The sequence below is a fragment of the Cyprinus carpio genome, chromosome B2, assembly GCF_018340385.1.
Source record: "Cyprinus carpio isolate SPL01 chromosome B2, ASM1834038v1, whole genome shotgun sequence".
Classification (NCBI taxonomy): Eukaryota; Metazoa; Chordata; class Actinopteri; order Cypriniformes; family Cyprinidae; genus Cyprinus; species Cyprinus carpio.
This window is the reverse complement of record NC_056598.1, coordinates 17,289,983-17,301,282: the sequence shown is the minus strand read 5'-3', so window position 1 is coordinate 17,301,282 and position 11,300 is coordinate 17,289,983. Positions and strand designations below refer to the sequence as shown.

Below are 11,300 nucleotides of genomic sequence, written 5' to 3'. Positions count from 1 at the left end.
TAAGAGCAAATATTATAAAATCCATATTTTATAGTCCACAGCAGTCTAAAAGAGTAGTGTACGACTCTCACACTCACCACAAGCCTTCACAGTAGAAAACATCCTTAAAAACACTAAGGCATCAAAAGCCATCACTTTTTCCTCCCAACTGGCAGTCTCAACCTATCCATGCATTCAGCTTTCTTCTTCTCCTCCTTCAGAGCTTTGTACTTCCATTTAGGGATCTGTAGGTGCGATAAGTCTTTTGAAGTTCTGCACGGCGGCTGCTCCGGGATGTATGTGGAAGGAGGTGCTTTGCACAGCATGACTTTAGGAACCACCATCCCAGGACGCACGCTGCTCCTGCGCATCATGTGAAGCGGCAGGAGGCTGCTTCTCCGCAGAGCCATGGTGGAGGCCATTATGACACTTTGCAGTAACTGCGGCTGCAGACTGGCACGCCGCTCCTTCTTCTTCGGCACCAGCAGCACCCTGGAGTTCTGGAAGAGCTGCTTATAGTTGTTGAGGCGCTCGGTCCCAAGGTTCTTCAGCTCAGCCAAACGCTGTTTACGGATGATGTCCTGGACAGCAGGGCGACGTTTTCCCACACACGGAGGGCTGCCCGGACACACGGTGTGGCAGGCAGTGGCTATGAATGGGCTGGCCAGAGCTGTGGTCATGCGCACCATGTAGTCCATGGCGCCTTCGTCCACAGGGTTGGTCTTCATGCTGAAGGTAAACAAGTTACAGACGCACTCTGAGAACTTTCTCCAGCAGGACTTGGGCTCCTTTGAACGAGCTACCAGTTTGCTTAGCATAGGCCACTCCATGTGGTAAGAATCACAGAACTGTTCGGCACACGGCTGTTCCATCAGTCGGGCCATCAGTCTGGCGGTCTCGTACCGGCCCGTGAACAGGGCCCATTCCTGTGGAGTCAGCTTACGGCCAAAGTCCCTTGCTTTATTGTCTCCTCCTGCATAACGAAAAACATCAGACAATGAGGGAAAATGAATGCCCACATGAAGGAACAAAATGGATTATTACGTATGCATGAACTAAATTAGGAACCCATGTGAATTTTTAAGCTGATGATAGATACTGTACCTGTCATCATGAGAGACCGTACGCATTCGGCTCGACCCTGCATGGCTGCTTTCATCATCGCAGTGAAGCCATGGCAGTTCCTGCGCTCAGTGTCAAGCCCAGGAAAGTAGTTCAGCAGGTAGTTGGTAATCATACTGTGACCTTTAATTCAGAAGGACATAGAATACATTTACAATAATGCATTTGGCAGACACTTATACAAAGCAACATTCTGGCTACGTTTACACTGTCAGTTAAATGTGACTCAATTCCAATTTTTTGCTCATACTGTATGTGATATAGATCGGATTGGTTTTATGACCATGTAATCAGAAAAAAAAACGCATGCATTTGGATCAGTTTCTGGCCTCATTCATATGTGGAAATAAATCAGAGATAAATCAGATGTGTGCCAGTGCGATTGTCATGTAAACATATAATATGACATTATAAGAATAATGTCATATTATTTTTTGAGCATGCACAATGTGTCAGATGGTATGGCTAGTGTAAACACATGAATCGGATATGGGTCACAACTGAAAGAACGTGTAAACAGATGGTAAAAAAAAAAAAACGAATATAGGCAACAAATCAGAATTGGGCACCAGGACCTGCAGTGTATGCTAAATAAGGCCTATGAGTTCAAGCATTCCTTGAGAATCAAACTTGACCCCACCACCCCACTGTCTGAGCTTCCAAAATACAGATTCAATATAAACATATGCAAACATGCAAAAGTTAAGGGGTTGTCAGGGCATTTCCATGAAGCTTTTTTAGTGTCTTTCATTCTTTTTTTGGTGGGGGGGTTCTTTTGGAATGGTTAATCTATGCATATGTTTCTTTTCTTTTTATACCTCATTATTTTTCATCAAAATGTCATAACTTGATCTTCCGTTCCGTTGCTGGACTTCTCCAATCATTTAGTCCCTTTCTTACAAATGACTGCAAGCTTGCATTCATATATGCTTCCTTTCTGAACCAAGACCTCATCCTAATTTTTGTCCTTTTCAGCAATACCTTTCACTTGGATATATGCCCAAATACCGAAGAGAAGATTTGTTGCTACTTCTGTTTCATCACGACTTTAACCCTAAGCATGATAAAGGATAATATATTGGCTCTTGTCTCATAGAACAGCCAAATGAAGGCCCAGGGGGATCTACTGGGAGTTGCTGTTGTAATTTTATGCCTTCATTTCCCTTACCTGCTTGTGCAGCAGTCATGAGAGCTGTATTCCCTTCGTTATCCTGCCAGTTCACATCCACATATGGACAATGAGAGAGTGCAATGACCACATCCACGTAGCCCTGGTAACACGCCACTATCAGACCCGTCTGTAAGCGGAGAGGAAAAATATGAGTCATCTCAACAGTCATTACTACTGAAGAAAGAGTTTAACGTGCAAACTGCAGAGACATTGAAGCGGTTGAACCCTATAGCAGTTCATTTAAGGACAGGGATTGTTGGAGGATGAGTTTCCAAATCCATCTCTGGAGAGACTCTGAGGGTAGGAGAGGTTGAGTGGCCTTATTTATGAGGTCGATGAGCTCATGATCTTCAGAGTAAATATTTAGACTGGTAAGTGGAGCATATATTTAGATCAGTCAGTATTACTGCAAAGTCACTACTTTATATTTCTAAGGGTATTACAGATGAAGTGAGACATTCTAAATAAAACATTTTCATAAAACAAATGCATTTCCAAATAAAATGTTATAGGCAAGCATGCAAAAAGCATAGTGTGCAACAGTGCCTCCCCATGTTTTCAGTAGGGTTTGGTTCTGAAAGGATTTTTGGTAACACTTTTAGGACAAATTCTCACTATTGCCTAGTTGCTTATTAGCATGCCTGCATATTTGCTGTTTTTTAGTGCTTATAAAACACATATTAATGCCTTCTTCTGCATGACTATATTTTAGATCTCTGAATCCTAACAACTACCTTACTAACTATTAATAAACAAGTTTATTGAGGCAAGAGCCATAGTTAATAGTTAATTAATAATGAAAATTTGTCTCCAAACTTAAGTGTGACCGTGTTTTCCCATAGGGGTTTTAAAAGGTAATTGTTTAAAAGTTATAAGATTTTTGCAAAATTTGCATATAGTGACTGAGTCAGTGAGATCATTCGCAGTGCTTCATGGGAGTGGGCAGGAACTACAAAGCTCATTTGGTTAATTTGCTTGTTTCAGTTCACTGATTGGTAGAGGTTTCTGGATTATGTACAGTCGTGGCCAAAAGTTTTGGCAGTGACAAATTTTGTGTTTTGCAAAGTTTGCAGCTTAAGCTGTTGTGGTGTTCATTCACATTGTTTCTAGATTATTGTATAGAGTGATCAGATGCATTTTAAATAATTTCTAAAAAAGCTTCATTGGCCAAAAAAAAGAAACTTTTCACAAAAAAAATAATTTCACTGTTTTTTGAACCTGACACAAAATTACCAGCTAACATTAATTGACTAATCATATCAGCAGCGCATGTGAAAGTGTGAATGAGTACTAGTCAGGTTAATCACTATCATACTAATTAGATTGTAAGAGCAGACTGATTGCTATAAAAGGAGGGAAGAAGCGCTTCCAATCCTTGTGTTCTTGTTAGCAATGGTTACCTCCAAAGAAACACGTGCAGCTACAGTATCATCGCTTTGCATCAAAATGGCCTCACATGCAAGGAAATTGCTACAAAGAATATTGCACCTGAAAGAACCATTTACCGGATCATCAAGAACTTCAAGAAGAGAGGTTCAACTGCAGTGATGTCTTCAGTGTTTGTTAAACATACTTTATTAACAGTAGAGAAGTAAATATTTTAATCTAATGTACTACATAATACACCATATTGGAGGCAGTGATTGTTTCTAGCAGGTTTCCTGAACACTCCCCTCTTCTTCCATTGGTTGGAAATGTGATAGCCCCTCCTTTATGCTCATGCCATTGGTTAAATCAGTGTACATTGTGTATGTGTGTGTCACTCAAACAAACAATGTTTTGAAAGCACCACAGAGCCAGTGTTAACATGTTTTAAGGAAATCTAGTTAAAGACTTACAGTAGTTTTTTTATTGCATATTAAAAATGTATTTTAACATTTGAAAATGTCAATTAGACTCTAAATAATCCACTGAATCTAAATACAGTAAAATGTAAGACAACAATTTTCTTTGCAATGTCTAACAATCAAGCATAACAAACTGTACAGCTGAAGACTCATAGACAAATACAGTGCAAACACAAAGAGACCCGCTCTCTGAGTGTAGTACCATATGTAAAATCACAAAACAATTTAGCAAATCTAAAATGCACAGATGAGTGAGGGTTACGAGGAAATAAAAACAAATGTATGAGGTCAGAGGCATTACTTGAGTAGTACAGAGCAGTTTGGTTTTCTTGTATGTCTCCAGATTGTGAGTGATTATAGAGCACTACAGGCAGATGGTAAGCCCTATAAAGACTATTAGCTAAGATTTAGTAAGGAGTTCCCTCTGGGCTCAGAGCGCTTGTCTGCTGGCATTTATGGTTCTTAACTTCAGAATATCAAGAAACTGAATATGATTATTGCTATAATGCAATCGATGTGCAGCTAGGTAAAATCTTTTTTGTTTGTTTGTTTGTTTTGTTTGTTTTTTTAACACAATTTAGGATGCATTGTCTCACCAAAGCTCCCTTGTAAATATTAATGTTTTTATTGTTTTTTTTTAAATATATAGATCAGTTTTAAAGGTTATTGCAGGCCATAGCCAGTACTATATGAGATGTTGCAATTTCAACCTAGTGGTGGATCCCAGTGACACTTCATAGGGATCATATCAGAGTACACAACACAGTCTTACAGGGAAGCGAAATGTCACACTGTCATAAGATGATTGTAAAGGAAAGCCTCTCTAACCTCCTAAAGCTCTCCTCCCTGAGATCAACAGGAGTTCAAAAGTGAAGGTGAATGCAAACTTCAAGGTGAAATCTAAAACTTTAAGCTACTAGATGTGCATCCCCACAGACAGCAGGACTCCTCAACCAAAAACCTTCAATTTTTCTGTTTAATTATCAGCGCTGCAAACAGGTTGATCGTTCCCGAGACTGATAAACAGGATCATTAAATATTAGCACTTAATGGTGCTGTTTAACTGTGCAGCACATATAATTTCCCCTGTGCTAATGGCTGTAGAATAAGATTTGTATTAAACAAATGATCAGGGCTTGTGTTAGTTAGGAGACATTTACATGCAAATGGGCTGTAGAATCTTAAAAGACGCTACATGTCTTTTACTGCCACAGAGTCTTCTGCTTTGGGGAGAACAAGTGTTTTTCTGTCTCTCTGTGAGTAACCATTTGTTTCTATGCATGTGTTGTTTCTGTTTGCGGTCAGAACATTCAGTGTCAAACTGCACTGTCTGAGTCATAGACCAAGTGTACAGTCCTAGATAGAGCGTCATTCAACAATGATGAATAGTTAAATAAGATGTTTATTAACAAATTCAATGCTTGTACCAGGCGGCAAAGTACGGCAAACTACCTTTTTCAATACTGAAATGGTCTCAGTGACTGTGGAGGCATAAAGGAGGGGGGCAATAGGTGACTATTCATTTATTACTAGCTCTATTTTCAGCAAGACAGACCCGTTTAGCAGTAGTCAATGCAATTTCAGTTCAAATGATTCATTGAGGAAGGAAGTCATCTCAATTCTTGCATATAATTTAGCATAACAATGTTTGGCGGATTCAAATTTAGGCTTTTATGGCCTACAGCTAGACTCCTTTGAGTGGAATTACGCTTACATTATAAGTTCTGTGCTTAATGGACAAAAGAGGGTTTCTCTCCTCATATGACAAGCAGAAAAAAAATCCCTGTCTAGGCAGTATTTTGTCATCTTCGAGAGCCTTTTAAAAGCTCAGGCATGATTACGATCTGCTTGGGCTGCATCTCGGACTCCAATCCAAACTCCCATCTGTTTGACCTGTCTGTCCCACTTGTTTGACCATTTCATATGGAGTGTATTAGGTCCTTTACTTTTTTAATGATGATGATGTAATGATGTAATAATGGCCTGTTCAAATAAGCTTTTATTATATGCAGATGATGCAGCAATAATTGTGTCTCATGAGAGGAAGGAAAATATTGAAAATGAATTAAGTAGAGAGATTGAAGGGGTCTCCAAATGGTTTTGCTATAAAAAAAACATTTAGGCCATCTTTACATTTGGGGAAAACTGAAGTTATATTATTTGGCTCAGCTGCTAAATTGAAAAAAATGTTTTAGATTAGAGGTAAAGGTTGGAGATCAAATTATTATACCTAAACGAGAAGTGAAATATGTGGGTGGTGTTTTGGACGGTAATTTGACAGGAGAAAAGATGGCTGCTTTAGCTCATTCAAAAATTTGTAATCAAATAAAATTTTAAGCAAGACAGGCGGCTTTCTTCTTAGATACTGAAACTTTAAAAATGTTGGCTGGTGCATTAGTGCAGTCACACTTTGATTATGCTGCAGTTTTTGGTATAGCGGTATTTCAAAGAAATTAAAAAATAAATTGCAGACTGCTCAAAATAAGTTGTGTAGGGTTACTTTGAAAGTATATCCACTGATGCATTTGCGAGATTTAAAATTCGAAAAAATGGTAACTTTAAAACTGGTGATGGTGTTTAAGATATTAAAGAGAATGGTTCCAAATTACCTATTATGTATTTGTAAGAGAGGTTTACTGTTATTCTACAAGGGCGAGTAATAATGATATCCTTGTAGGTTTAAGAGTGAAATGGGGGAGAAAAAAAAACTATTTTTTTATATACTAGCTCTGTTGCTTGGAATAAATTACCTGGGTGTATTCAAGAGATATAAGTTGATAGTATTTTTAGAAGGGAAGTTAAAAAATGGTTGCTTTATCATTGATGTTTTGAAGTTTGTGAGTTTCTGAACTTGATGTGGATAGCACTCCACTTATTATTTGTTCATCAATTTAAAAAAAAATAAAAAATACAGAGGACCACAATGGAAATATGTGAAATGTGTATGAATCAGTCTTTTTGGACTTTTTTGTATTGTGTTTTAAATTTTGTCAATAAAACAAACAAACAAACAAACAAAAAATCTGTTCCAGGGCTTAGCTGGCTGGGTGCAGACCCAAGAGATGTCAGCTGGAGATCATCACAACTGGACATCAAGTCAAGACAAAGATTTGACTTAAAAATCTATTGAATCTTTTGTGAATATGTATAATCCCATTTAGCCCTAGATCAGTGTTATTTATGTGTATTTTATAGTATTTATTAATATCTTGTATTAGCTTTTATTTTTTTAGTTTGTTTTCACTTTTAGTAATTTTGTGCTTTGTTTTATTAGTTTTGTTTTATTCTATTTAGCTTTAATTCATATATATTGGAGTTTTAGTTGTAGTAATTTTAGTAATTTAACTTATATCATGCATTTGCCAAAAAAAACATTTTTTGTTTTTTCATGTTATTTATTTTATTTAATATTACTTTATTTATATAGGGTGCCACAGAATGTGATGATTCCCATGAGGGGGACCCTTTTCCTAAAATATAAAGGCCACTTTCTATATACTGTATATTTAAATACATTTTACTTTCTATGAAGTTTTTAAATCGAATTGTGTTTAATCTCATGATTACATTATTTAGAAAGCACAAGGAATACAATATAATGTGAAATTCTGTATTTTCTCTTAATATCCTGTATTTATTTATTTATTTTATTTTATCTCTGAACTTTTCCACAGACCCCTTAGCACCACCTTGCAGGCCCCTGGGCAGCAGTTTGTAAACTCCTGGACTTAAAGATCATTCCATTTGCATGTATTGACTATGTGGTGGGTTTCATGCCAACGAAAACGTCACTACGATCTATTTATAGACTCAACACATTTCCATCATGTGTCAAGAAGGAATATGTTTTGCTAAATGTTGCAACCCAAGCCAGATTTCTTTCCTTATAGACTGTGCTTTTAATGTCACATTTATGTACGGATGAAAGTCTCAGCCTCACTTCAGCGCAATGTCAATATTTATGGAGGAAGGAGACAGCCTCAGCACATGAGCTCATTCCCGGAGGAGCACTGCGTGGATCATGAGTGCTTAAAGACTCTTTGAAATGATAATAGCCTTGCATAAACATGACACCGTTATCACCAACATTGTCATAATTGTAAGTTTCTCTGAGCTAAGTGGAGAGAAAGGCCTTTTGCCAGTCAAGAATGTATTCTTTAAACACAAGGTTTGATTGAATGGATTCTGGAAATTAAAATGTTCATTGTTCCAATATTCAGAAAACTCAAAGAAAAGGTAATGATAGAGATTTTCCCACATTGCATGCATAAGTATATTCCTACAGTTGAATTCTTATGACTGATAATGTTTCAACCTGATGTGCTAAACCAAAGACCAACTCGCTAGATATTTTTACTTTTTAAGACCAATTAAATATATTCAGAGCTGTCTTTGAGGCAAATGTGAGCCTTGATATTCAGTGACAACATGGTGTTGGAACCTGTCTATACTCTTGCAAATAAAAGATAATACAAAATTAAAGCTCAATACAATATTTAAAGCTTATTTTGTTAAAACACACTTATCTCAGCCTAATATGCATTTGTAGCTGTAGAGCATGACGTTCAACACTGAGAATCCTGAATAATAGCATTGATTCAACCAGTGGTGTGAGTTTGTGGGTGGGACTTTCTGTTTGTCTGACTAATGCCAGAGTTTGGGAAACCTGTTTGAAAATAATCATTTTTTACATTTAAGTTTGGTGGCACAGAAAATATACATTTCACAACCATAGCAAAACTTACTCTGTTATTTTTGTCCATCTCTCGCACCTCCTCCTCCGTCACACCTTGTCTAATCATGATTTTGACGATGATGGTATTGTTAGAGCAGCATGCTTTAAAGAAGCTGATTGGCTCGGGGCTCTCAGGATCCTGACATTTTTCAAAGTTGAGCGAATCATCAGGTGGGTAGAAGGAATCTTCCGACACAATGCTCTTGGTATCTGGTAGTTCTGAAAAGTCCAACTCCTCAAATTCTTGGTAGACGTCGTCATCATCGTCATCATCATCAGAAGGATGGTGGTCTTCATCATCTGCATAATAAGAGTCCTCTGTCGGCTCCACGAAAGTGGAGCTCTGTGTGGAGGACTCCTCATTGTTCCAGCCTCTCGCTTGGTTGTGGCCGGTGCTGTGTTGGTGATCTTTGACCAGAAGTACACTATTCTCAGTTATTAGCACCATTTAACTATCCAACAGGTGGAACACAAAAGCAAAAATCGTGTTGGATCCAGAATGAGACTGTCACATAGTGAAAAAACAGTTCTCGATGCAAGTAATAGTATGAAGCGAAGAAAAACACTGGAACCAGAAGTTAAAGATCTTTTAGAGACACCTTTTAGATATCATATCTTCTGCTCTTCAAGAACAGGTTGTACTAAAGTCCAGCCTTGGTTTCTGATTATACCGAACCATAATTTTTTAACCTAAACTATCTCATTTTTTCTTCACTTGACTTGCTCTGTGATCCAATCTGTCTCTTGTTAAGAGAATTCACTAATACTTCAAAGGGAAGATGAAGGACTTCCATCGAAAAATGCTCTGACTGGCATGGGCACTGTTTCGAGAGAAGCCTCCTAATCCCCTTAGTCTCTTTGTGTCTCTCTCTCTCTCTCTACTCCTCCCTTGCCTTTCATAGTTACATGTGCTGAACAGTAATCTTACTGTTGAAGGAATCAATGCAGTATATTTCCCAACTGATGCAACACAAATTTGCATCCAAGAATGAGGATAACAGCCCTCAACACAGCTGATGCCTGTTTGTCCACTGAGGACTTTTGTATCCGAGTTGTACTGCTGTGTACCACTATTACTCTTATCGCTTTTATTTTTAGTTGACTTTGATACTCACATGCACATCTAGAGTGACTTCCCACACTTTGCTAGCCTGTATTTGACCACGATCCACTGCTGGCTCCACAAGCCACTGGATTAGTGGAAGGTTAATTGGATACAGCAGAAATAACATGCTGCTGTGGATAAGCTGTTCTCTCATTTGTGTTCCTAAAAAACAATAACAAACATACCTACGCAGACTGTCACTTTCAATGTTTTAGGCTACACTAAGACTGCTGCTTTCTAACCACAATCCATGGACTATGTGGCGTTGGGATGGTGTATAAAGGCATGGTTTGTACTGATATTTCTGGACACAGAACATCAGAAACAGCACATCCTAGAGGCCGTTTTGGGTAAATTACCCAAGAAAAATTATCCGCTGGCTTATCCTGCTGTTCTTCACATTATCCATTAATTTTATGGACATTTCTGTTAACTTTAAAACACAATGCAATGCAGTGTAAAATTCAAAATACTTGTAAAACACATGTAAAAAAAAAAAAAAAAAAATATTCCCTAAAATTATACAGTATATTGTGCCCTATTTTTACAGATTTTTTTTTTTTTTTTTGTGCATTTTAATTATTGAAAAGCATTTTAATAGTTTTAGTTAACAGTAACAACACTGATTCATAAGCCCTGTACAACTTAATATTGTGGCCTACTAAAGGCAGGTCATTGTGTAGCTCAGACATGACACATCTATTACACAACTGTACACTGTGAGAGATTATGTGACTAACCCACAATAAACATTAAGGCTGAAGGTCATCAACTTTGATTGAGCATCCCGGTTATACGCTGGTCACTGACATGCTTGTTTTACAAAAACATTTACTTTTATTTTACAGTGTAAAAAGAAATTTGGTAGAATACAAATGAACCTAAAGGTAATCCTAAAAAACAGTTCTCGATGCAAGTAATAGTATGAAGCGAAGAAAAACACTGTACATCTTGCCAACAACATATACAGCATGACAAGAAATTCAGCTAACAAAATGTCAATGCCCACATCAAACAAATTAGTGTGATATAATAATAAGAAACCATGGCAAGCAAAAAGAAAAGAAAGCAAGAAGAGTCAGTAGTTTTTCAACTTAATGTTGTTTCTTCATGAAACCTCTGCAGGCCATCCAAGATGTTTGAGTTTGTTTCTTTGTCAGATCAAATTTTGAGAACTTTAGCATTACATCACTTGTTCACTGTCTGCAGTGAACGAGTGCCAACATCACAATAATCCACAATAAAACCAGTCTCCAGTCCTCAATTAAGATCTTGTGAAGTGAAATTTGTCCACAATTAAAGTGTTTTAATTTTAAATGATTGCTTACAGCTAAACTATAA

The 11,300-nt window shown here is 37.5% G+C and overlaps 1 protein-coding gene across 1 annotated transcript; it reads right to left on the bottom strand.

The window, feature by feature from the left end:
* On the bottom strand, window positions 1-10,400 carry ankrd33bb (ankyrin repeat domain 33Bb). Its single transcript, XM_019103084.2, has 4 exons — window positions 8,865-10,400; window positions 2,270-2,399; window positions 1,084-1,224; window positions 1-952 (listed from the first exon to the last, which is right to left on the bottom strand). The coding sequence occupies exons 1-4, from the start codon at window positions 9,300-9,302 to the stop codon at window positions 132-134; spliced, it is 1,530 nt and encodes a 509-aa protein (XP_018958629.2). The 5' UTR covers window positions 9,303-10,400; the 3' UTR covers window positions 1-131.
* Between the last annotated feature and the right edge of the window lie 900 nt (window positions 10,401-11,300).

Excerpts from the sequence above, each read along its gene's own strand:
- ankrd33bb (XM_019103084.2), bottom strand. The coding sequence starts at position 9,302 with ATGGTGCTAATAACTGAGAATAGTGTACTTCTGGTCAAAGATCACCAA. Across the intron at positions 2,400-8,864 it reads AGATGGACAAAAATAACAGA|ACGGGTCTGATAGTGGCGTG; the intron begins GTAAGTTTTGCT and ends CTCCGCTTACAG. Across the intron at positions 1,225-2,269 it reads CATGACTGCTGCACAAGCAG|GTCACAGTATGATTACCAAC; the intron begins GTAAGGGAAATG and ends TCTGAATTAAAG.